Genomic DNA, 23,020 nt, shown 5'->3' with positions numbered 1-23,020 from the left:
GCAGTATCTAAACGTAAAGTGACACTGACAATATGAACTAAAAAAATTCCTCTGAACAAATATGATAACAGTGCATTGAAACAACGCGAGTTAAGTTAAGAGACATATAAACAAACTTACGATCTTTTGAAAGCCTCCAAAATGTTTGTTTCCTTTGAGTCGTCAGCCGCTGAAGGAGAAGATGAAATTCATGATGATGTTTGATTTGCTCCGCAATCTGATTACTGTCAATGCCAATAAATGTGTAGGGCTGATTTACTATAAGTGCTGCAAAACTAACAGGAGAGGATCTAATCAGCGAAATACCTATTAAATAATGAAACAGCCGTGTAGACTTAAAGCTTACACACCGGGTGTGTGTGTTAACTGACTTTATTCATCTGAAAACAGTATTATATGCTTCATAAATGTCCTGTGACGTACATACCTATCTTTAACTGTCACCTAGAGAGCCAGATTCAGTGATAACTTGAGATTCTGTGAGTCTGTATACAAATGATCTTTGAATAATTAACCACTTTGTACCCATAACTGCGCAATTTCCTACCTTGAACGGTGACTTCAAAAGTGCAGATGTCACACTTGTCTTTAGATGTGACCTCACAACGATAACCTCCAGTATCCCCATCCACAACCTTAACAATGGTCATCTCATAGGTGTATATCTGGTATCAAAAAATGTAAATAGTAACTCTTAGCTCTAGTAAACAAATCCCAAGTAAAACATATGGTCCTGCACACACTTTGGTGTTCCGATCGTAAGTTTCTTTGAACTGTAGGTGTTTTCCAGCCTTGCTGCCCAGATCCAGCCATTTCCCCTTCAGCCACTTCATAGCTGGCTTCCTTAGCAACTGAGAGGAGTCCACCTTAGCCACAAATGTGACATCTTTTCCTGTTACAAATAAAATTAAGACATGGGTAACATTGCCGAACACAATATTGCCAGTTACTTTGTGTATTTTTTGCTTCACCAACCGAAATATTTCCATTAGAACTAAAAGCTGATTAACTGTTGGACATCTCCAAGCAACACACAGTAGTAGCATTTGTTTCATTCTTTAAAGGGATGGTCTAATGCTATTTCATGCATTCTGACTTATTTTCACTGAGTAGGATACTCAAGCTAATCATGGCCAAAATGTGAAAAAAAAATTTGGGGATGTATGACATATTTCTGTGTCAAATGCACTCCTTCGGGGTTTTGGGATAAGTTCCAGAATTTTTTTTTCTGAGAATGGTGTTGTATGGTGTCATAAAGAGCGGATTTCCTTTTATGGGCACTTCTCCCAGATGAGCACATGCGCACATCAACCAGAGTGAGAGCAAGAGCGCACCCGTCAATGAGCTTCGTTTGGGATACAGAAGCCGTCAGCGCCACTGTCATTTTGTTTTTAGACTACGAAATCAACAATGTCACTAAAGAAGTGTGTTTTTGTTTGTGAGGGAAAGATAACCATAGTCAGCTTCCCAAATAACCCAGTGTTAAGGAAACAGTGGATGCAGTTTGTTTTTCCGGAGCAGCAATGGAGTTCTGCAAGTGTGTTTGCTTGTTCCCGGTCATGAGTTGAAACCGGTGGCCACAATTGAAGACGGTGAGTGAAACTGCGTAAAATGTCTGTTTTGTTGACAAACATAAAATGAATCGAAAGTTATCCAGTGATAATTCAAGGATGTTGTGTGTGTGGGTCGGGGGTGTGTGTGTGTGTGTGTGTGGGGGGGGGTCATATTTTTGTGACATATGAGGACACAAATGTGTATAATGACATTGGTATGACATAGGTAGCCATGTCCCCACTTTTCAAAATGCTTATAAATCATAAAGGGTGAGTTTTTTTAAGTAAGTTAAATGCAGAATGTTCCATTTGATGGGTAGGTTTAGGGGCAGGGGTAGTGTAAGGGAATATAAAATACGGTTTGTACAGTATAAAAATCATTACACCTATGGAATGTCCCGATATGTCACAAAAACAAACGTGTGTGTGTGTGTGTGTGTGTGTGTGTGTGTGTGTGTGTGTGTGTGTGTGTGTGTGTGTGTGTGTGTGTGTGTGTGTGTGTGTGTGTGTGTGTGACTCTTTAGCTCTGCCCACTGCACGCCAGCACAAGCTCGGCTCGTTTTTGGAAAAAAATTGGTACAGCGTATTTGTCTTTTATAAATCTGATCAAACTAAAGACACTTCGGAGATATGAAGGATACAATATTACTCAATAGGTAGCCTACTCAAGAGATTAATATGAGATTGGCAGTTACTGTGCATGTTACACCATTTAAAGCCCGGGACACACCAAGTCGAAATCAAAGAACTAGCAGTGACGAAAGCTGACTATGTTTTGTCTTGGCCAGAAAGCTGCGCTTGAACACAATAAAATGACTAAAGGCATTTAAGATATCTATCTATATCAGCAGGTATCAATAGTCTATTTTCGTTTTTCAAAAGGGGAAACCGAAACTAGGACGGCAGATATACAAACCGTAAACAAAGCGCTTGCTTACCATTTTGAATATCAATCATGCTGATCACTTTCTTCATTCCAGTTGGCTCAAGTTGTTATGAAAATATTAGTTTATTGAATGCTCAGGTAAGATTTAACAGTCTACTGTCTGTACCACCTTAACTTCTTTGCTCGCTTTTGCTTTTATTCTCATGCACTGTATAGTTCGCTAAGCTGAGCAGCCAATCTGTTCTCTTTCTCGCCCGACTATGATTCAACAGGCTGAATCAGGCTAAAAAAACCCAAACGGCATCCGACTAGCCAACGGTCTGAAAAACAGAGCAGGCTGACGCTCAAAAACAGCCCGGCATTGCTCAACAGCCAACCATCGGTTGACGTATCCCGCCTTAATGAGTTAGCTTTTTAAACAAATAGAATGAGTGAATGATTCAATGACATTTTACTTACATGCATAACGATTTAACCTTCAGAACAATCACCAAAAAATACCACTTATTAAAGATAAAGCAGAGTGAATTTAGCAGTGCAGTTGTGGTTCAGAATCTCACCTTTATTAACAGTGACACTCTGAGGCCTCTCCACAAACAAGCCACTTATCTCAGACATCTGAGGCTCTTCTCCTGGGACATGTTCTACCGGCAGAGTCAGAGAAAGAAAGTGTAAACTGATATGAACTGCTGAAAGCTCACATCAATGGACAATGGACAGGCTATAGTCAGAGGCTGAAAAGAGTGAATCAATCCTAATATTTACTGTTCATAATGATGTGTTTGCAGCCTGGGGTAAAGCTTCCCTAAAACATTAGCACCATCTAGAAAATGGTGCTAAACCCATAATTACAAAACAAAAACAAAACAACTATTGATGAATAACTCTCACCTTTAAACCTTTCCAGATCCTTAAACCTATAGTTCACCCCAAAATAAAAATTCTGTCATCGTTTGTTCACCATCATGTCTTTCCAAACCATGACACATTTTTTATGAGGGTAATAGAGGACAGAATTTTAATTTTTGTGTGAACTACACTTTTAGGATCTGCACTGGGATGTGAAAGACACTTACAAAATTTCCTTTTGCATGAAAAATAAAGGTTTTTTTTCATGTATATGTCATTGACAATACATGCTAAAGGATTTGTGTGTCTTACCATCCTCAGGCAATTCTGTATTAAAGAAAAAGAGAGACAAAGAGTGGGGGAAACCATTAGGAAGTTATATAGGGCACAACATTAAGACATTATATAGGGCTCTTCTAAGACATTCATATACACATCAGTACATAACACAAATTCATGTAGAAACTAACATCCGTTTGTCAGTTTTTCGGAATGAAGTGCATATTTAAGTTACTTTCTCTATTAACCAGTCATTCCAATCTAAACAACTTAAGTTATCCTAAAACCCATTTAGATCATAGCGGTAAAATGGGTGGGTGGATTTTTTTGGTTGGTTGATGCTGGTTAAACTCAAGTTATTTAAAAATATTTTTGCCATTCTTCAACTTCAGAATCAAATAACATCTCTACAGAAAAATGTACATGAATCAAAAAGTGTGTATTTATTCAAAAGCACAGCAAATGTCTACATAAACCATCCATGGTGTGAACCAGATGATGCATTTCCATTTCCATGCATTTTCATAAAACCAGAGAATAAAACCATCACTCTCTGTTTTATGTTTATGCAACTTAATGTGATACACCGAACAAGGTGAACAAGGAAAAGTCACAGTGCAATGCATAGTTTGGCTTATATTTCAAAACAACTGCATAAGGCTCATATTGGAACCAAGGTTATATAGTTCATTCTATTTTATAAAGATGATTTACCCATATACACTTATCCCAGATTAGATAGATGTAGAAATAGTTTAACACCAATGTCAGCGACTAAACATACACTGTGAAAATGCTAGTCCAGCCCTGGGTGTCCTAGCCTCATGTTGCTAAATGTCCTGACCCTCACACCATCACACTCTAATGCTGGATCTCATACACAGATCCAGATATTTCCAGTGGTGAAACTTTCAGAGGGACAACCACTATACAGAGTATCAGTATGCTGCATAACCTTAGCTTCTTGAACAGTCACCACATTTCTATAGATTCAAAGAGGTTAAATTAAAACAAGGTTGCAAGACATCAAGTTGATGTCTATAAATTATAAAAGTAACACCAACCCAATTAGTTTGAACGAAAGAGTATTACATTTTTTAAAATATAATGTAAAATAGAAGTCAGATGTTGACATTAAATATCTGTTGGTTGATGCACTCAAGCACACATACTTTGATATATACCAACTCTAATAAACAAAGTATATATCCAAATTTTCTCCAATGAAACTCACAATTAAGGGATAGTGTAAGGTGCTTTAAACAATTTTAGACACTATGGAGTTTCTGCACTATTAGAACTATTCAGAATCTTCTGTATCTTTCTGTATCTAAAACACTCAAAAATGATTGACGGGAAGAAAGCACGTGTGATTTTTTTTTTGTGATATCTGTTGGGTAACAGAGATTTTTTCAACTGGCCTAAAATTGTTACAGCACCTGTGGAGGCTAATATATTTGTAACAAATTCTGGATGGTTTGGCGAAACTTCGAATAGACAAGGGAGACTGTTCTGTTATTGTAAGTCTCAAAGCACAATTTGGTCACTAAAAGACTGTTCACTGACCAATGAACTAAAATGAATGAAAAATGTCTTGATGGTATTCGCCAAAGCAATCTCAGATTTCAAACCATTTGTTTGCATGTTGGTCTTGTTTTGGCCAGTCAGAACCCCTGTGACAGACCTATGGACCACTGACAGAGACAGTGACTGACATTTGCTCACATGCGCAGTCACAGATAAGCAACTAGCACATTGACAAATATGCACACACACATAGCGAGCCAAGAGGAGTGTTTCTTTCCCTTACCGTCGCAGCCCTCATCGTCTAAATTAAAAGAGAGAATGGAAGCATAATGAGGTTAAGGCAGCACATACAGAGAGAGACGGGTTAAAACACCAACATTACATCTTGTCCATGGAGTCTAGAGCTGGAGAGAAGGTTTAAACAGAAATTAGGGAAAAAAACAGCACCTGTCAAACACGGTCAACAGTTAATAAATGTCACTTGTTTTGATAGTTAGTTGCATAGCAATGACAGACATTCATTCATTTGAAGTGTCCAAGTACTGTTTGGGGGTCTGTTTGCACTGAAATATAAAACACATTTGAATAAAAAAGTGCCCTAATGATGACACATGTTGACACCATTACACTGTGTACAGATGTCTCCCTTCAGCCAAGGCTTTGGCTCTATTTTAGAGGGAACGATAAGCACCCCAGTGTGGGGGTTCGCTTATGACACAAAATTCCTGATAACATGAACTGGGAAATGGAAGCACGTACCATATATGCACATGCTCACTGTGTGCTAATGGGCTGCCTTATCATAATGGCTCACAATCGGATTCAGTGCACATATTGATCAAAGGAATGCATCCAATAAACATACAACAATAAATGTAAACACACACATATACATTCATAGATGTATAAAGTTTAAATCTCTCACCTACTAAAGCGGTTTTAAAAATGGTTATTCTGCAAATGCAGTAACACAATCATAAATAAAATTTAACAACCAGTATCATTTATTTTCTGTCTCGTTTTCAGAATAATTTTCCATTGGACAAAAAACACTTTTGTCAAGTGGTGTTACTTCTAATTAAAGCAAATAGATCACAACATTGAAAAATGTCAGTTATGTTGTTTTTTGGTCAGTAAAGTGGAAAGAACTTAATGCTTATCATTGATATGAAGCGCAATTCAAAATTACTAAGTAGAATGACTGTAAATATTGATCATATACTCAGCGTTTTTAAAACCTTGTTTCCTAGAAAAAAAAGAGTTTACTGCATTCTCACATTCTGCCATCTATACAGTAGTGATGGCATCTCCCACTGCAATTGGATAAAAAATAAATGGGCTTGTACTTGTCTTTAAATGCATGCAGGGAAGCGATAAGAAGCTGCCTTCTACAGCACAGCACAGCAAGCTCAGCTTTTGTTCATAATGTATTTTTCAGCAGTTAAGTAGGATATAATGTTATTTATGCGTGTAGAAACAATATACTGTAAATTATGTAAATTGTATTAATTAGATATACAACAGTAAATAAATATGGTTTTGCATGTGAACATAGTTAGTTAAATTCACATTTATTAAAGCCGGCTGTGCTTCTACTTATAAAGGCAGGATCGAGTCAACAATATTAGTATCTCTTTATGCATTATGATGAATAATTATATTGTTGTTTGACTAAGCAATGCACAGATATGTGTCAATATACAAGTAAAAAGTTAAGATAAAGCACTGCTAGTTGGTTTCAGGTAAGATTCATTGGCGTATTTTCTGTATCTAAAGATGAACACCATCAATTAATGTGTAATTTAGCACAACTTAATCCTAATCCCCTGCAGCACACACACACAAAACTCATCTGTAGAAGCAAGCACCCCTTGTACCCATGACAGACTGAATGAAGACATGGCGTTCATGACCAGATTCAGAGCAGGTGACCCACCTTCTGCAGGCTTATCTGTAGAATAAAAGATACTAAGAGTGAGTCTGGCTGCTTTCAAATGATTCATTACATCACAAAGATTACGAATATTTAGCAGAGTAAAGAAATGCATGTACAAACCAGCAGGGGGAGCTTCCTTCTCTCCCTTGGCACCTGAAAGAAATTAAATTTATAATCACATTCAATTGGGGTCAAGTTAATGTACAAGTTAAAACTCTTGATCTCATATTAGTTTTGTTAGATGTATACAACATTTGCAAACCATGAAACTGTCCAACCGGGGGAACATTTTATTCGACTGAAATCAGAAGAATAAATACACCCAAACATTGATTCCAGAACATCTTTTGGCCAAACCTATTTTTAAGTCTGAAGGCAAAACTAAGGCAGAAGGTATTTTGGAGTACAGGCATCTGAACCTCTCAGCTATCTGGTCAACAGTAGGTGTAAACAGCTTTTTGCTACATCGTACCACTGTCAACTTCCAAGTCACAATCTTGGCGTCGAATTGACTCTGAATCTGGAGAGAGCAGTAGGACCTTCGCTCTTCAGTGTTAGGGATACGAGACACCGAACTTGGCCTTGGCACTGAGGGTCAGATTGCGTGATCTGCTTGCATACTGAAGTACCGACACGTCTATTTTTGATTAGGTTTGTCTTTCAGAGCGCAATATGTTAATGGGGCTCAGGCACTTCTGGTATATCTCCTCGTCCCACAGGAGGAGTGGGGTACGGTAATCTGGCAAGTTATAAATGCTTTGCCTGCCTCAGGATCTAAGGAGCTGGCTGAGATGCCCTCCCAAAAAAGAACAGAGCACCAGGATCACCAGACAGCTGAAGGTCACGTCTATACACTAACAGGGACCTGTAACAACTCCACTGGGAAATGCACAAATGCTCTGAGCAGCTCTCACCTTACCCATGATGAATTGGTCTGACAGCGTTAATTTGTTTAAAATACAGTTAAAAATCTTTAGATGGAGGATCCAGTCAGCTTTTTAATAAAATTACACTTTCCTCTTAAATCCATTAAGACCACTGCAAAGCTTTTTAATTGGTTTGCTGTCGCTATGCAAACCAATATAATTATCTTGCCCTAATCTGTTGAACTCAAGGAAATATCTATGAATCATATTTTACTTTCTTGTTCAAATTCAGCTGATTAAATCTTGCTGGTTAAACTAAAGAAGAAACCTGGTGGCGAGTCGAGCATCCAAAACATGCCTGGACGTTCACTCACACATTTACATTTTATCTAATATATATTAATTTACACAATGAAAATGTTGCCTTGGCAGCTAACCGAAAAAAATACTAAAACTGAAATATAAAATACAATTTTAAAGCTAAAAAGAAATAAATTATACACATGCCAAAAAAATTAAATTGCTAAAATATAAAAATAATATAAAAATATTAATAGATAATATAATAGGATGTAAATAATACTAAACTAACACTGTGCTATATTGAGGTAGATGATTAATTTTCTACCTAAATACTCTAATGGCTCCTGATCTCAACTCAACTCAACTGTTGGATCTTCTCTGGTTTCCAGTCGTCAGCACTCTCTCCGTCTTGCTAGTCTCGGTCCCTGTCACTGCTACATACAGACACAGCGCAAAAAACTAACAGACACTCGCAATCAACACACAAACACACACGTTCTAAAAGTGTAGGTGTCAGAAGAAGTCAAATGGAGGCCAGTGTAGCTCTAATGCTAAAACACTAATGCGCAGAGATGAAACGTAACCACCTTCACTGCAGCAGTGTTATTACTATTAAACAACACTTATAAACTTATGTTTTTGGCAGCTGAAATAAAGCTTAAATAAGATATTGTAAGAAGATAAGTACAAAAATGTTGAACTGAAATAAAAATAAAGATAAACATTAAATAATAATAATGACACAAAATTACTAAAACTGAAAAAATAACATTGCACAGCAGTTTTTTACCTAATTTCACTCCCTTTATTGATATTTTTCTTTGAAAGGGACAATAATAGTGATAGTATAGTACGATAGTGATAGTATAGAAGCCCATTTGGAAGCATATAAAAATAATTTGTAAAACAAAAAAATCTCACAATCTTACTGTATTTATTGCAGCTGCAACTTTATATCTCAGAATTTGACTTCATTGATTATTTATATCTTTTTAACTGAGGGAGACAGCCAGACCGAGATCATAAGGTCAGTAAGAAGGACCCAATTTAATGTGGTCATGTTAAATTAGCATGGAGAAGACTTGATATCTAAAAGTGCGTTGCATAAACATCATATGAGAAAAGTGTAAACGAGCAGTCTAATGCCCTCTCGTCTCCTACGCCTCTCTCTGTCGATAATGTGAATCCATGTCCATAAATACGACATCTTCGATTACATATCTGCTCCATATATAGGCTGGAGAATATTTCAGTTTTTATGTCCGTAATCGTTTCTGTCTAAAGGTCCCGTTTTGCTAATCCATAGTTGTTACAGATACGCCAGGCCCCCTGGCGCCTGGTCGTACAGCTATTCTGAAACCTAGAAAAACAACCACATGATGCCCTGAAATTAAGTGCAGGCTGGAATACCAGCATCAGCATTTGAAACGATATCATATACATGGCTGCACTCATAATTTGCTCACTTTAGTTACATTAGCCTACAGCGCAAGCACTCTCTCCTTCACTTTGCTGACAAATCACGCTCTACTCTCTGTTCCTCTCTCTTCGACCCCTAACTCTGTTTGCCCGAGTAACTGCCGTCGAATGCTTGCAAAGTTAATCTCTTATGACATTTACTCCACCACTTTTCTACAGTTCTCTACTCCACCATGTCTTGAGCTATAAGCCACCTGACCAATCAAACAGAGTGAAGACAATTACGAGACAGCCTTAGTTAATTTCAACCATTTTGACAGGCCAGTGGGGGAAGATAAACTTTCACAACATTCTCAAACTCTCAGACACATCTTGGGATGTGATAACTGAAAGCAGGGGCCTCACTGCGTGTGGCCTTGAGTTAACATGTCTACCCACACCACTATGCGTTAATGTCGACAAATGCCCTTTGCATATCACCACATATATGCTTCCAATGCACCATGACTTGTCACATACAGTGTTATACAAACAAAACCTGAACGGATGCCTGAGTGTTTAGAGTCAGGCTCAAATGTGTTTCAAGTATGGCAAAAAAAGACCTCTGCCCTTCAAAAGTGTTATTTATTGTGTACGGCCAATCTAATAAAAAAATGAATGCCCTCTTAAAGAATGAGGACACAATTTATGGTACTGAATTATATTAATCAATGCAAGATGCATACTATTCAAAATGTCTTGGGTCTGGTTCTCGTATAATGTTCTCAGACAAGAACAAATTCTCAATAATGCTACATTTTAAATCTGACTGTAGTCATATTTATGCAGAAATGACTCAAAAATATAAAGCGCAACCAGTGCAGTTCCAGTGACTCTTGAGGCGATTCTTTGAATAAATCATTCACAAACTTTCTATGCGCTTTTAAATAACTAAAGTGTTCATACGTTTATCATTTTATTTATTTTTATAACAACTTCAGCTGTAGGGTTGGGAATTGAAGATCAATTCAAATTCTGAAATTGAATACTCAAATTTTGATTCCTCTTATCGATTCCTTTGTGTGCATTTTAATGACTTTGAACCATTCAAGCGCTACACCCGCAAGTTGTTTTTAGTGCTGCATACAAATCCAAAGTGTGCTCAGTGATTGAATGTGATTTGAAACCATAGACTCACACGCTCTTTCCTGTGCTGTGCGCATCCAAAACAATGTGCGAAGAGGAATCAGCCTCTGATACTGAATAGCAATACTGAACTGAGTTTTTGCACTTAAATGAACAAATACACACAAAAATGTCAAAATATCCCCTCAAGCAGTCAGTTAAGTGAATTTAACAGATGACAACGAAAATGTGTAATGGTTTGTGTGTACACCACAAGCGAAGCGAACAGTCACATTGTGTAACTCGTTCTAGATAACTCACAGGGATTAAATAAGAACATCTTGGGATGTTCAAACACATCAAATATAAAATGTCTTTCTTCCATATTTTTCTGTCATCAACAATGTTGGAGATAACTAATATTGCTGCCATATATCTGTTGTGGAAGTCCCAAATACACCGGAAAGCCGAAGTGTCTCGGTTCACAACGCCATCCAGAGGTGCACACAACTCTTCGAAATTCCACTCATTCCCTACTTTAGTCCACTAATACAGTTCACTTGAAGGAGTGAATGCGTGAAGTCGGCCATCGAGTGTACATCGGCTGTACACTTGTTATTGCGTTGCAATGTGGGATTGAATGAGTGCACTCGAACATGTCCACTATAGTTTCGGACTCCACAACAAATGGCTGGATGACAGCCGCTTCCAGCGCTACTTGAAGATGATGGGTTCCCACTGCCTAGTTGGATAACTTGTCAATAAATTCTTCGCTGATACGCTTGCACGACAACGCGTCATGCAAATTTCCACTCAAGTTGAAATGTTTCAAATTGCGTGGAAAGCACGATTGAGGCATTCACCCAATTCACCTCATTCACATCGCTCGGCGCATTGCATTTACTTTGTATATAATCTACTTGAGCAAATAATTTAAGGTGTCATGAACTGGCTTTTTTATTTTCATATACTGTTGTCTGAGGTCAACTTCGCATGGTTTTTATATTCAAAAACTTCATAACTATTAAGTAATAGGCTATTTTCTACACTGGTTTTGAGGCTCTCTCCTGAACACTTGGTTTTAAAGGGCGTGCCGCACTGCAAATTAGAAGTAAACACCCATGGCTAGGATAGGATACGATTTGCATATTAATGAGCTTCAGCTTGGCTGTCAGTTCACATGAGGGAGGGATTGTTTTGAAAGCGTGAAAGCACAAGGATTTATCTCTCATCCACTCGCGATTGATTCATTTTTTTATTACTTGGCCTGCCCGATCGGTGGATATAAGCACAAACCGCTCGCACACACGCACACACACACACACACACACACACACACGTGTGCACTATTCAAATATCAAGTCAAGAGAGTGAACAAGGCAGATCAAGAAATGAATGTTATTTCACCGGTCTGCTGACGTGGTTACGTTTTGGTAGCTTGTCTGGAAAACACACAGCCCTGGGACATTAGTACTCCCTTTGCAAGTCCTGCCCCATACATGTCGATCTGATCCCGAATCGCAATGAACCAACAAATAAAGGATTCTTCAGCCTTTGACAGCGTGCTAATGTATGTTATATAAGACACCTACACATAATCAATACGATATCTATTTTTGTTCATGGTATTCAGCCACAACTGGCATTACTTAGAATAAATGTGAATGATATCTAAGTTTTACCTTATAGGAATCGATAAGAATCTGAATCGATAAGCAGAATCAGAATTAATACACATTTTTAATGATACCCACACCTAATTAGCTGAGAGATCATGTATTTTTCATGTGTAAGCAAATTGGGCTTTCATAACCAAAATGTGTCGGAATTGAATTAATTGCTTGTATATTGGAAACAAATTGTATCGATGCCCAGCCCTTATTTTTTTCTGGCTCTGTGGTCCAATTGCAGCAAATGCATCATGTTAGGAGAACCTTCATTAACACAAGAGTTTTTCTAATATAAGAGGTTTGTTGCAACTGGCTGGTAGCCTTGACATCAACTCTTATGTCTAATGAATTCCACTTCAAATATTTCTAAGTAAACAGACTGATTGGAAACGCCAAGTGATATATGTAGTGTTTCTAAGGATATCACAACAACAACAACAAAAAAAGAAAAAGATTTTTTCCCCCTCAGGCTTCATTCAGCTCCTCAGATCCAGATTGAAAGCAGCTATTTTTACAAGCGGTGTGTGATGGAGTGTATTTGGCATTAGAAGCATTTGGAGTGGATACAAGTGCAGGGAGGGTCGGCCGCACATGATGAAGTTTCCCCGTTTTATGAGGATGGAGAGAGTGATTCTTTTGGCAGGAAGAGGAAACACTTAAGAGAAACGTCACAATATCTATCAGTCTCTGCCTGACAGTACTGATGATTTGAGTTATGGATGCAGATCGTAAATATCTATTTCAAAAGATGAGGTGGTGAGGATAAAAATGAAGATTAGGGAGATGGTGACTATGCAGAAACAGTTTCATGATCATCATGATCATCTGATCTGAGAATAAAAATAAACTGGTTGCTATGGGTCATGCTGTGAATGTAATTACAAACTTTTTAAGAATTAAAGTTTTAAAACGATTATAATTAATTTGAATCTGAATATCTCTGTATATCATAACAAAATTATTTACATAATTTACATAAGCTTCAAAACATGATTTAAAATAAAACATTTAAAAATGATTTGCTTTACCAGTTTTTATGAAGTAAAGACAGGCTATCATATATAATAAATGTCAAACGGTGTGGTTTATGGTGTGATGATGTTGAGATTAATTATGGCCTCTTTACTTTCTGACAGTGATGTCTTTCTCTCTTGCACACTCAGGATAGCACGGTGCATTTTTATGAAACCAAGCAAAATTTGAGCTAATTTTGACAGCACTGATCACCGTGAATTCTCGTTTTTTTAAAAATTGATTAGACAATTTAATTAATTTTTTGTGTCCTATGGGGGGGGGGGGGGGGGTCATACATATAAATTATATGCAGTGTATACACCGATTAATCTAATATTGTGCTGATCCCCCTTTTACTGCCAAAACAGCCCAGACACAAGGCATGGGCTCCATAGACCCCTGAAGGTGTAAAGTGGAATCTGGCACCAAGATGTTAGCAGCAGATCCTTTAAATCGTGTAATTTGAGAGGTGGGGCCTCCATGGATCGGACTTGTTGGTTCAGCACATCCCAGACCCTCGGTTGGATTGAGATCTGGGGAATTTGGAGGCCAAGTCAACACCTCAAACTCGTTGTTATGCTCCTCAAACCATTCCTGAACCATTTTTGCTTTGTGGCCGGGTACATTATTCTGCTGAAAGAGGCCACAGTCACCAGGGAATACCGTTTCCATAAAAGAGTGTACATGGTCTGCAACAATGCTTAGGTAGGTGGGACGTATCAAAGTAACATCCACAGGGATGGCAGAACCCAAGGTTTCCCAGCAGAACATTGCCCAAAGCATCACACTGCCTCTGCCAGCTTGCCTTCTTCCCATAGTGCATCCTGGTGCCATGTGTTCTCCAGGTAAGCAACACACACTCGGCCATCCACATGATGTAAAAGAAAACATGATTCATCAGACCAGGCCACCTTCTGCAAAGCACTGCGTATTCTCACACCTTTAAAAGCATTAACTTCTTGAGCAATTTGAGCTACAGTAGCTTGTCTGTTTAATGGGACCACACGGGCCAGAGTTTGCTCCCCACGTGCATCAATGACCCTGTCGCCAGTTCATTGCTGTTCCTTCCTGGGACCACTTTTGATAAATACTGACTACTGCAGTCCAGGAACATCCCACATGCAAAAATGTTTAAATAAATAAAAAATGTATATCATATAAAAAAATATGATACAATAATATAAACAGTGTATTTTAGTATTACAGATGGTTTCAATTTAATTTCAGTTAAAGTGTCAGTCATTTTGTTGTGTATTTTTGTGATTTTTAATAAGTTTTTTTCTTTGCCTTTAAAGTCTCTTGCACTGATAGCCAGCGAACCATCCTTTTTGATGAGCCATGCAAACACTTTACTTACAATACTCACACAGTTCAATTATTAAAGATACAAAATATTTTGAAAGTGGCTTTTAAAATCCACCTTGTTTAAATGTACATGCAGCTTTTACATGAATGGAAATTATTTATACTGTGGGTTCTGAGGAAGCAGGAGAAAAGGTTAACATTTTAACAGAGTTAAATAGATACAAATTAGCACAGTGGTTTTGCCGGGGCACTCAATGAGATTTACCATCCTGCAGAGTTTAGTTAAAATCTAATCAAATACTCATGAACCAGCTAATCAAGGCCATTGGGTTCACTTGAATATTTCATGACTCCCGATCTCCAGGGGGAGGACTGATCACCGCTGAGGTGTGCAATATGCAACAGCAGTTTATGAATACAGTCATGGAACGATATCAGGTCATGCAGTACATATCCCATTACTGTTAAGTTGGAGGACATATTCAGAAACACACTAAAAGCCAACGCTCACACATCTGCGTGTAATCCATCATGAAAGAGATGCATGCCAAGGAGCACATTGTGATGTTAACGGGCATGAGGTAATGCTACACTATCCCAACTGGAAATTGAATGTTAAGACAACTGTCACTGCATGTGTGTTCATGTTTTTCTATCTCGGTGGGGAATTCCACCTGAATGCACACAGACTCATAGGGACAGCATTGAGGTCACCATGAGGAAACAAGCTTAGAGAATGAGTTTTTTTAATGTAAAAAATGCAGAAAGTTTTGTGTGATAGGTAGGTTTAGGGGTATTGTTAGCGTAAGGGGATAGAATATACCATTCGTACAGTATAAAAACCATTACGTCTATGGTGAATCCCCACAACGATAGTGAACCAGACTTATGTGCTGTTGCAGGGCAGGTTCAAATTTGAACCACTGGCCCAATTAAGTCAATAAAAAAAATGCTTAGCCCTGTATGATAAAGTCATCTTTTGTGTGTGTGTATGTGATGGTCACACACAAACAAAATGGTCCAAAAAAAAGACGATGGAGCAAGAACCTGTTCATCCTGGAACACAGAGTTCACAGACAATGTCTGCGTCATGATTTCTGTGCTCTGTTGTGGTGATAATAGGGGGATTTGGAGAAAGGGGACATCATAATAATGACATTTCAGATGCCAAGTAAGAGGCTTAAAAGTCACTAATACTCAATTCTCTGGGTGTTTCATTAGCAGTGTTACGGGAACCGAACTCTTATTGTCCTGCCAGGACAGAAATGTCATTATTACAGCATGGCAGGGCAACACGTGCTTACAAAGAAGAAAAAAGAACAGTGACAATTGTAACCAAATAATCAAAGAGCCATTTCAAAACATTTAGAAATCCTAAAGAATCGTTCACCCATATCAAACTGTCACAGAGCAAACATTTTACTATTATGGTAAAGCCTGGATATTATATTAGACTCTTTGTAAAGTAAATTATATTATGTTACTGACTTAGACTTTATTTCAGCCCCAATCCAATATTAAGTAAAGGCACAATTTATAGCACATAGCCTCACGATTACAGTACTATCATTACAGAGTGTGCATAATCATGGAGAAATATGCACAGACGCACACTTTTCCACTGTCAACTTGCCTGTTTGTAAAATTGCACACCCTCCTAAAGGCTGCTCAAGGCCACGGGGCTATTCTGGAAGCTGTTTATTAAGGAATCGTGCTCTTTGCCAGTAACCACGGCTTCAGGAGATCCAGACAGACTCTGTCTCGACAGGTCCCGACTCAACGCAAAATGGGCCGTGTATGTGACTGGGGGACTCGAGTGGAGGGTGGTAAATGTGATCTTTAAGAAGCAATAAACTAAAAGAGGGGCCTCGTGTGTGGTCTGAAGTGTGAAGCTGGGATGAATGATAAACCGAAAGGATAGACAAGAGAAGGAGCAACGGTTAACAATCCAGTTATTTGACACTCCTGATGCCATGCTCTCAGACTGGGTTTATCACCAAGTCATGGGGCTGGGTTAGAAGGAAAAACGGAATCATAACAGAGACAAGGCAGATCTCAACAGGGCATGGCGACACTGATCTGGCCATTGCCATTTGTTTGATAAATGCGTTCCTATGACAAACAAATGATGCATTTAACGGGATACTGAACTTAGTCACTCAATGGTTTTAAATCTGTTTAATGCAAAATAACTTTAAAAAAATAAAATCTCTGTACATTTGAATGGGTTATATAAATACGAAATAAAAATAGTTTCATGTAAAATGACTTTTTATTTGTGTCAGTCCCATTATATGTTCAGATTATTTGTTTAGTTTTTAGTCAGTTTAACATATAATTAAAATAAAAAATAATATTTATTTATATTTTTAGCATAAATAGTTCAGTTTCCTTAGAATTATTGAGGATTATTCCATCTTCCTCCATCTTCCATTTACAGTAATTACAAATATCCCGATCTGTTTTCCTTAACAGTGTCCACCGTTAAGCAGCTTAGCACCACAATTACTTCCCTGTACATTAAATGCATGTTGAGACTATTTGCAGCATAAGTTTTGCTTATTATCCTGCTGTTGCTGGAGTAATGCCATCTCTGTGAGGATGGCTTAGACTTCTTCAGAGAAATTTAGCAGCAGCACGAAACACCGCACAACCATTTGCTTCTTTTGCCATCCGAACCGTGAACAGCGTTTCCTCTTTAACCTGGAGATTTTTCAGTGTCTGTCAAACCTGTCCGGTTTATTTTTGTCTCAAGACTGTGTACTCAATGAAAACGAAGGTCATATTTTATTTCAGTCAGATAACTTCACAACATCACTTACATGGATGAACATTTGACATCTTTCTGATATTTGATGCTAATGATTCCATCTGCTGGTTACAATCCAAAGCCTGCAATTCACTCTCCTTAAAAGCTCCATAAAAAGGTGCGGTAGCTAAAGCTTTTAGCTCTGTATCAGTGCCAGCAACTGAAATCATACTGTGTGTTCAGAACTAACCCACTCCAAATATCAGCACTGAAACTTTAAAGACCACACTCTTGATACGTTATTGATTTTAAATTGTGCACTTCTTAAATCAATAGATTCATTTTTTTATAATGATCAGAATTTCACTGACGGGGTCAGTTGAGCAACGAGTATTGGAATGAAGGTCTTTAAGAAAACATTTCTGCAGGCGAAACACTATTCATGCAGCTTTATGTGATAGCCTCGGAGTATTCACATTTAATGAGATTTGAATTTGATCATCTTTCCCTCGTGGAATGTTATTCTATCTCTCAGACCAAATATACTTCAAATACATTTTCGTTATAGGCGCAGGAGTGTATTAAACACTGGTTGATGATAAAAGGCTAGTTGCTAGTCAATGCTAGTTGCCGAAAGTCAGTCAGTCTGTAGATTTTGGGCAGTCAGAGTTGACAGATTTCACATAAAAGTGTTATGGGCACAGATTATGAGTTATCTTCAGACTATGATTTAATCCGAAAATCAAACACATTTGATATTTTGAGCCGATTTAAGAACACATATTGTTTTTGTTTGTCGTGTGTCTTCTAGCAATGTGGCGCATGTTTATGTGCGAGTTTGTTGTGCTCAGAATGACCTGAAAGTCTGATAGTGTGTGTGATCGTTTAGTGTATGATGCACACTTTTCATGACGTCATCAACTGTATGATGCCTAGGTTTTGTGTATGCCAACTTTAGCAATTATCACAGAGATATACTGTATAATTCAAACTGATGGGCATCAAGCTATAATTGTTTTCTCAGTCTGGTTGTCTACAGCCAAACCCTAAACTGAAAATGGACCTCTCACTCCTGCTGCTGCCAACCCAACCTATAAAATTCATCTTTCAACACCTGTCACAGCCGAGGCAGTCTAAACATTTCCTTACAATAATACATTCAGGCCCATGATTTACGTTTTAAGCCAAGAAAGCAATATTTCTCAGCAGTTAGTTAGCTAACAAAAAGTGTGAGCCAATGATCTAGATTTATCTACTGATTGTCTAACACACACACACACAGTTGAATGAAATGGATGTTATTATGAATGTTAAGAGCGGGCCAGACACTGATGCTTTCTGCCAGTCAGAGTATAAGAGCATCATTTACATTAACGTGACATATAAAATGACAAATGGCAATGATTAAAATATACCGTAGTGTTAAATGTAAAATCGATGCTGAAAATGAACTTAAAGAGGCTTACCTGGCTTCTTCGGTTCAGGCATGGTGGTTCGTCATATGTCGGTCACCCTGACTTTTCTTTCTCCCACACTTTACTCATCTTTCATCCCTTTTATTCCCTCCTTCCTTGGCAAGTATGTCCTCCCCATCCTTGAGTAAGATAGAGGAGGGTGGGTGAGCAGAGAAAAGAGCGATACATGGAGGGAGAGCAACAGAACGAGTGTCACTTGAGACAACTTGGACAGGAGGAGCAGACGAAAGACATCGACAAGGATGAAAAAAGTTTACAAACAGAGTGTCTCTATGGCAAACCTGTTAATTTGTAGTCTTGTTAAAGCGTGCTGTGACCCAAGCTATTTGCTAATGGCATGATATATTTGTAGACATATTGATTGACAGCCTGTTTGAAGCATATTAAAGAAGAGCTGCTTAACATCTGTGATCATCTATGAAGTGATTGAAAAGAAAAATGGAAAAAAAAAAAAAGTGGATTTTCTTTACCTCAGAAAAGGAAAGAGAGACATGAAAAGGACAGAATCAAGCCGGCTGATAGGCTGTCAGATGTTAAGTACATTTGACAGGTTGACCCTTGACCTTATAGCTCTCTAACCAACCCTTTCTTTTCAACAAGTATATGTGCTGACAATTCTGCTCATTCATTAGGCCAGTCATTGATCCTCACGTCACACACTGAGTGTGAGAAGTGTGACGTTTTACGAATAACAAGGCTAAACAGTGAATGAAAGGGGTTAAACGTATGCTCTTCGCTAGTGGGTTAACAAACTCACCCAAGTGCATTCATACACATAAGAATAATGAGATATTAAGCCACACACTTTCTGTAACAATGTGCCAAAGCATGAACAGTGAACAACTTAAACTAATGTTTAAATTAACATGATTTTTAAAAATACTTTGATTAAGCAGGGATGCATTAAAAAGATCATAAAGTGACAGTAAAGTATTTTTAACATGGTAAAAAAAAATCTAGGTCAAATAAGTTAGTAGTTATTAGTTACTAGTTATTTTATATTCATCAAAGAATCCTGAAAAAATTGTATCACTGTTTCCACAAAAACTATTAAGCAGCAGCCCAACTGTTTTCAACAACGATAATAATAAGAAACGTTTCTTGAGTACCAAATCCTTATATTTATAATAATTTCTGATCATGTGACACTGAAAACTGGAGCACTGATCCTGAAAATTCAACTTTGTCATCACAGGAATAAATGCCATTTTATAATACATTAAAATAGAAATTAGTTGTAATATAATACTATTTCACAGTTTTACTGATTTCAATGTAGCCACGGTGAGCAAAAGAGATTCTTCTCAGCCTTTGAACGGTAGTGTTTATAAAATGTTTGAACATCTGGCTTAATATTACATTTTCCTCTAAATTGAATTAATATGACATGACAAAACAAACAGTTAAACGAATATTTCCTTCAAAAGGCAACAACTAAAACAATAAAAAAGTCAAATGTAAAACAATTGTGTGTAAGACGCTAAAAAAAAGTAAAACACAGCAGAGATCAGAGTTTAGTCAAGTCCCTGGTGTGTATGCTTAAAGTGTACATTTCAACAAAGCTATATTAAACTTTAAACGATAAACCAATAAACACTCTTTTGAACTTTAATTAGAGGGAAAGAAGACTGGGCAGAGATTGATGTGCTATTTATAGAAAGTGCAACTTGAGAGGCAGGTGTCATGGAGAAAAATAAGGCAATATTACAAAGGAAAGGAGACAGAAGATACTCGCGTAACCACAAGCACAAGACATATGAAGAGGAAAAGAAAGTGATATATTGAAGACAACAGCCAAGAAACGAGATACTTCATGCTTCACGGGGTGCTAATTTAATTTATTTGATTCAATTAGATGTAATATAGACTCTGTAAAGAAAGTATAAATCATATGTCACAATATAAAAAACTCCCATCATGAAATGAGAGCAGAGCATGTTATACTGCTTTATGATAAAATGTCACGCCACGAGTCTAATGACACACACATGCCTTCACAGTGATGAGATTGCTAATTATAGTCCTGCAGGAGTGTGGGCCTTCACTATTGTCTGAGGGCGTGATGACATACAGCTATGACTAGATGGAAGATATGTATATTCATTTCAAAGTTGGAATGTCTTGGAAATCTCATGGCAAGGCTGCATGGAAAACCCAAGCCCTTCTGCCGAAACAGTACATTAGTCATACAGGCTCTCTTGGAGATGTGTTCAGTTATGGAAATGCCAATACTAATGCTGTATCACTTACCTCAGTGCCATCTGATTAATGTAATTGAAAGGGCGTGCTGCTGTTTGTTTTTTCTCATGCCTTGGATCTTAATAGCAGTCCGTGGGTCCTGTACTGAGTGGCGCAAATAGGTGCACTATTGATTCGGGGGGGAAGAGTTGTAAGATAATCATTAACTTTGATTTACAGAACAATAGGAAGGGTGCAGTACAGTACAGAACCAAATGAGGTTGTGGAACACAACAACTTGTGTGCTACTTTAATTGATTGTAATCGATCTAAGCTATTGATTAACCTGTGGGCCTGATGGCCCATTCTGGATCTGTTGTCGAAACAGTTATTATCGTATAGGGTCAGTACAATGACAGATATTTCAGGCACAGGTGTTCTCAGGTGGTTGGGGAACACTGGAATATTTACGTAGTAGACATAACTTTGGTCATGTCTGTGGCAGCTTAAAGCTACACTGTGTAACTTTTTTAGTTTATTCTTAGCTAAAAACACTTAGTTCTTTCAAAAATATATGTGCTCATTAGATAGATAGATAAGATAGATAGATAAATACTTTATTCATCCCCAACAGGGGAAATTCAAGTGTCGAGTAGCATTCCATAAGAAATAGACACAGTAAGTACAAGAATTAAGAACAGATAAAAATAAAAACAAAAACACACTCTGCCCGAGCAATAAATAACGACAAATAATAAATAAATACATAAGTTTAGTTAAGTTAAGTTCAGAATTACTATCAAAGTAATAAAGTGCAAGTCAGCGGCATTCATTGTAAAGTCTTTTAGCAGCCGGTACAAATGATCTCCTGAATCGTTCAGTCCTACAGCACCGAGAGAGAGAAGCCGATTAATGTATATTTACTTCTTTCAAGTAATAAAGTATTCTCATAAGTTTATAATATGCCACTGAAAATACATACGGGTGGGGGGTTCGAATGCTGGTCGCCATGTTGCCCCTCCATCTTGAAAGTACATTAGCCAAAGAGGGACATACCCATAAATTCACACTTCTCCTTTCGCGTTTTAACACTCGATGGCACCGTGTCGAATGTGAAGAGGGGGATTGCCATGTTAATCTTGGACTAAATCGGCCACCGTAGGAGTTAAAACTAAATCGGAATTGAGAGGAACACAAACTAATATTCACTGGCTTGTCATATACCTTTACACCACTAGATGGGTGAAAATCAGACAGTGTAGCTTTAAACAGGGAAAAAATATGTTGCATTATATGTCAGACCAAAGGACATCACTAAATTATTAAATTATAAAGCAGGGTGTTTCTATGTGGCCACTTCTGGCCCTGTGGACTTTTAGAGTTCATTACATTTGTCATTTTCCACACTGCGCCTGGTTTATTATATGCATCGTGTAAATATGCATCACTGAAGACTTCTTGTAATTTTTTCCTGAAAGGCACAAACATCTTTACCATGTGATTACCAACGCACATCAAATTATGTTGTTTATTAGCATTAAGTGGTGAAAATTACATTTTTGGACTAAAACAAACTAACTTATTTTTCGTTTAATAGGGTACTTTCAGACCTAGACTTGCATAAATACACAATAAAGTTATCACATTTTCTGCATTCCCTGCAATTGTCTTTGTTTTCTACACAATACTCATCATATTCCTCATTATATCCTAAATTTGATCTTAATTGACACACACTGCTAACTGTCCTGCAGAAAGCAAGGTTAACCTACCGTCACATATACCCTGAACTCTCGGAGTCGGTTGATTAAACCTTGCTTTACTCGATGGTTCTCCAAAAACGAGTCAAGGAGTAAGTTCAGACAACTCAGAGTATGTTCCTGGTTAACACCCAAGACATTCTCGCG

General features: G+C 37.7%; 1 protein-coding gene across 3 annotated transcripts in view; it reads right to left on the bottom strand.

Moving 5' to 3' along the window:
- mybpc2a (myosin binding protein Ca) overlaps positions 1-23,020 on the bottom strand; it is a 38,043-nt gene extending 15,023 nt beyond the window's left edge. The window contains exons 1-11 of one of the 3 annotated variants that reach the window (XM_067415481.1): positions 22,886-23,020; positions 21,186-21,300; positions 18,927-19,054; positions 7,151-7,183; positions 7,031-7,045; positions 5,378-5,395; positions 3,601-3,615; positions 3,000-3,083; positions 744-892; positions 548-665; positions 121-169 (exon numbers count right to left, since the gene is read on the bottom strand). In XM_067415481.1, the coding sequence (XP_067271582.1) occupies positions 121-169; positions 548-665; positions 744-892; positions 3,000-3,083; positions 3,601-3,615; positions 5,378-5,395; positions 7,031-7,045; positions 7,151-7,183; positions 18,927-18,948 (503 nt within the window). In that variant the 5' untranslated portion in view covers positions 18,949-19,054; positions 21,186-21,300; positions 22,886-23,020. The remainder of the gene's footprint in view (positions 1-120; positions 170-547; positions 666-743; positions 893-2,999; positions 3,084-3,600; positions 3,616-5,377; positions 5,396-7,030; positions 7,046-7,150; positions 7,184-18,926; positions 19,055-21,185; positions 21,301-22,885) is intronic. The other 2 variants (XM_067415490.1, XM_067415498.1) reach the window with 2 other exon arrangements.

Source organism: Pseudorasbora parva, chromosome 2, assembly GCF_024679245.1.
Source record: "Pseudorasbora parva isolate DD20220531a chromosome 2, ASM2467924v1, whole genome shotgun sequence".
In the NCBI taxonomy this organism is placed as follows: domain Eukaryota; kingdom Metazoa; phylum Chordata; class Actinopteri; order Cypriniformes; family Gobionidae; genus Pseudorasbora; species Pseudorasbora parva.
The sequence above is the reverse complement of the archived record's forward strand: the minus strand, read 5'-3'. Positions and strand labels throughout refer to the sequence as shown.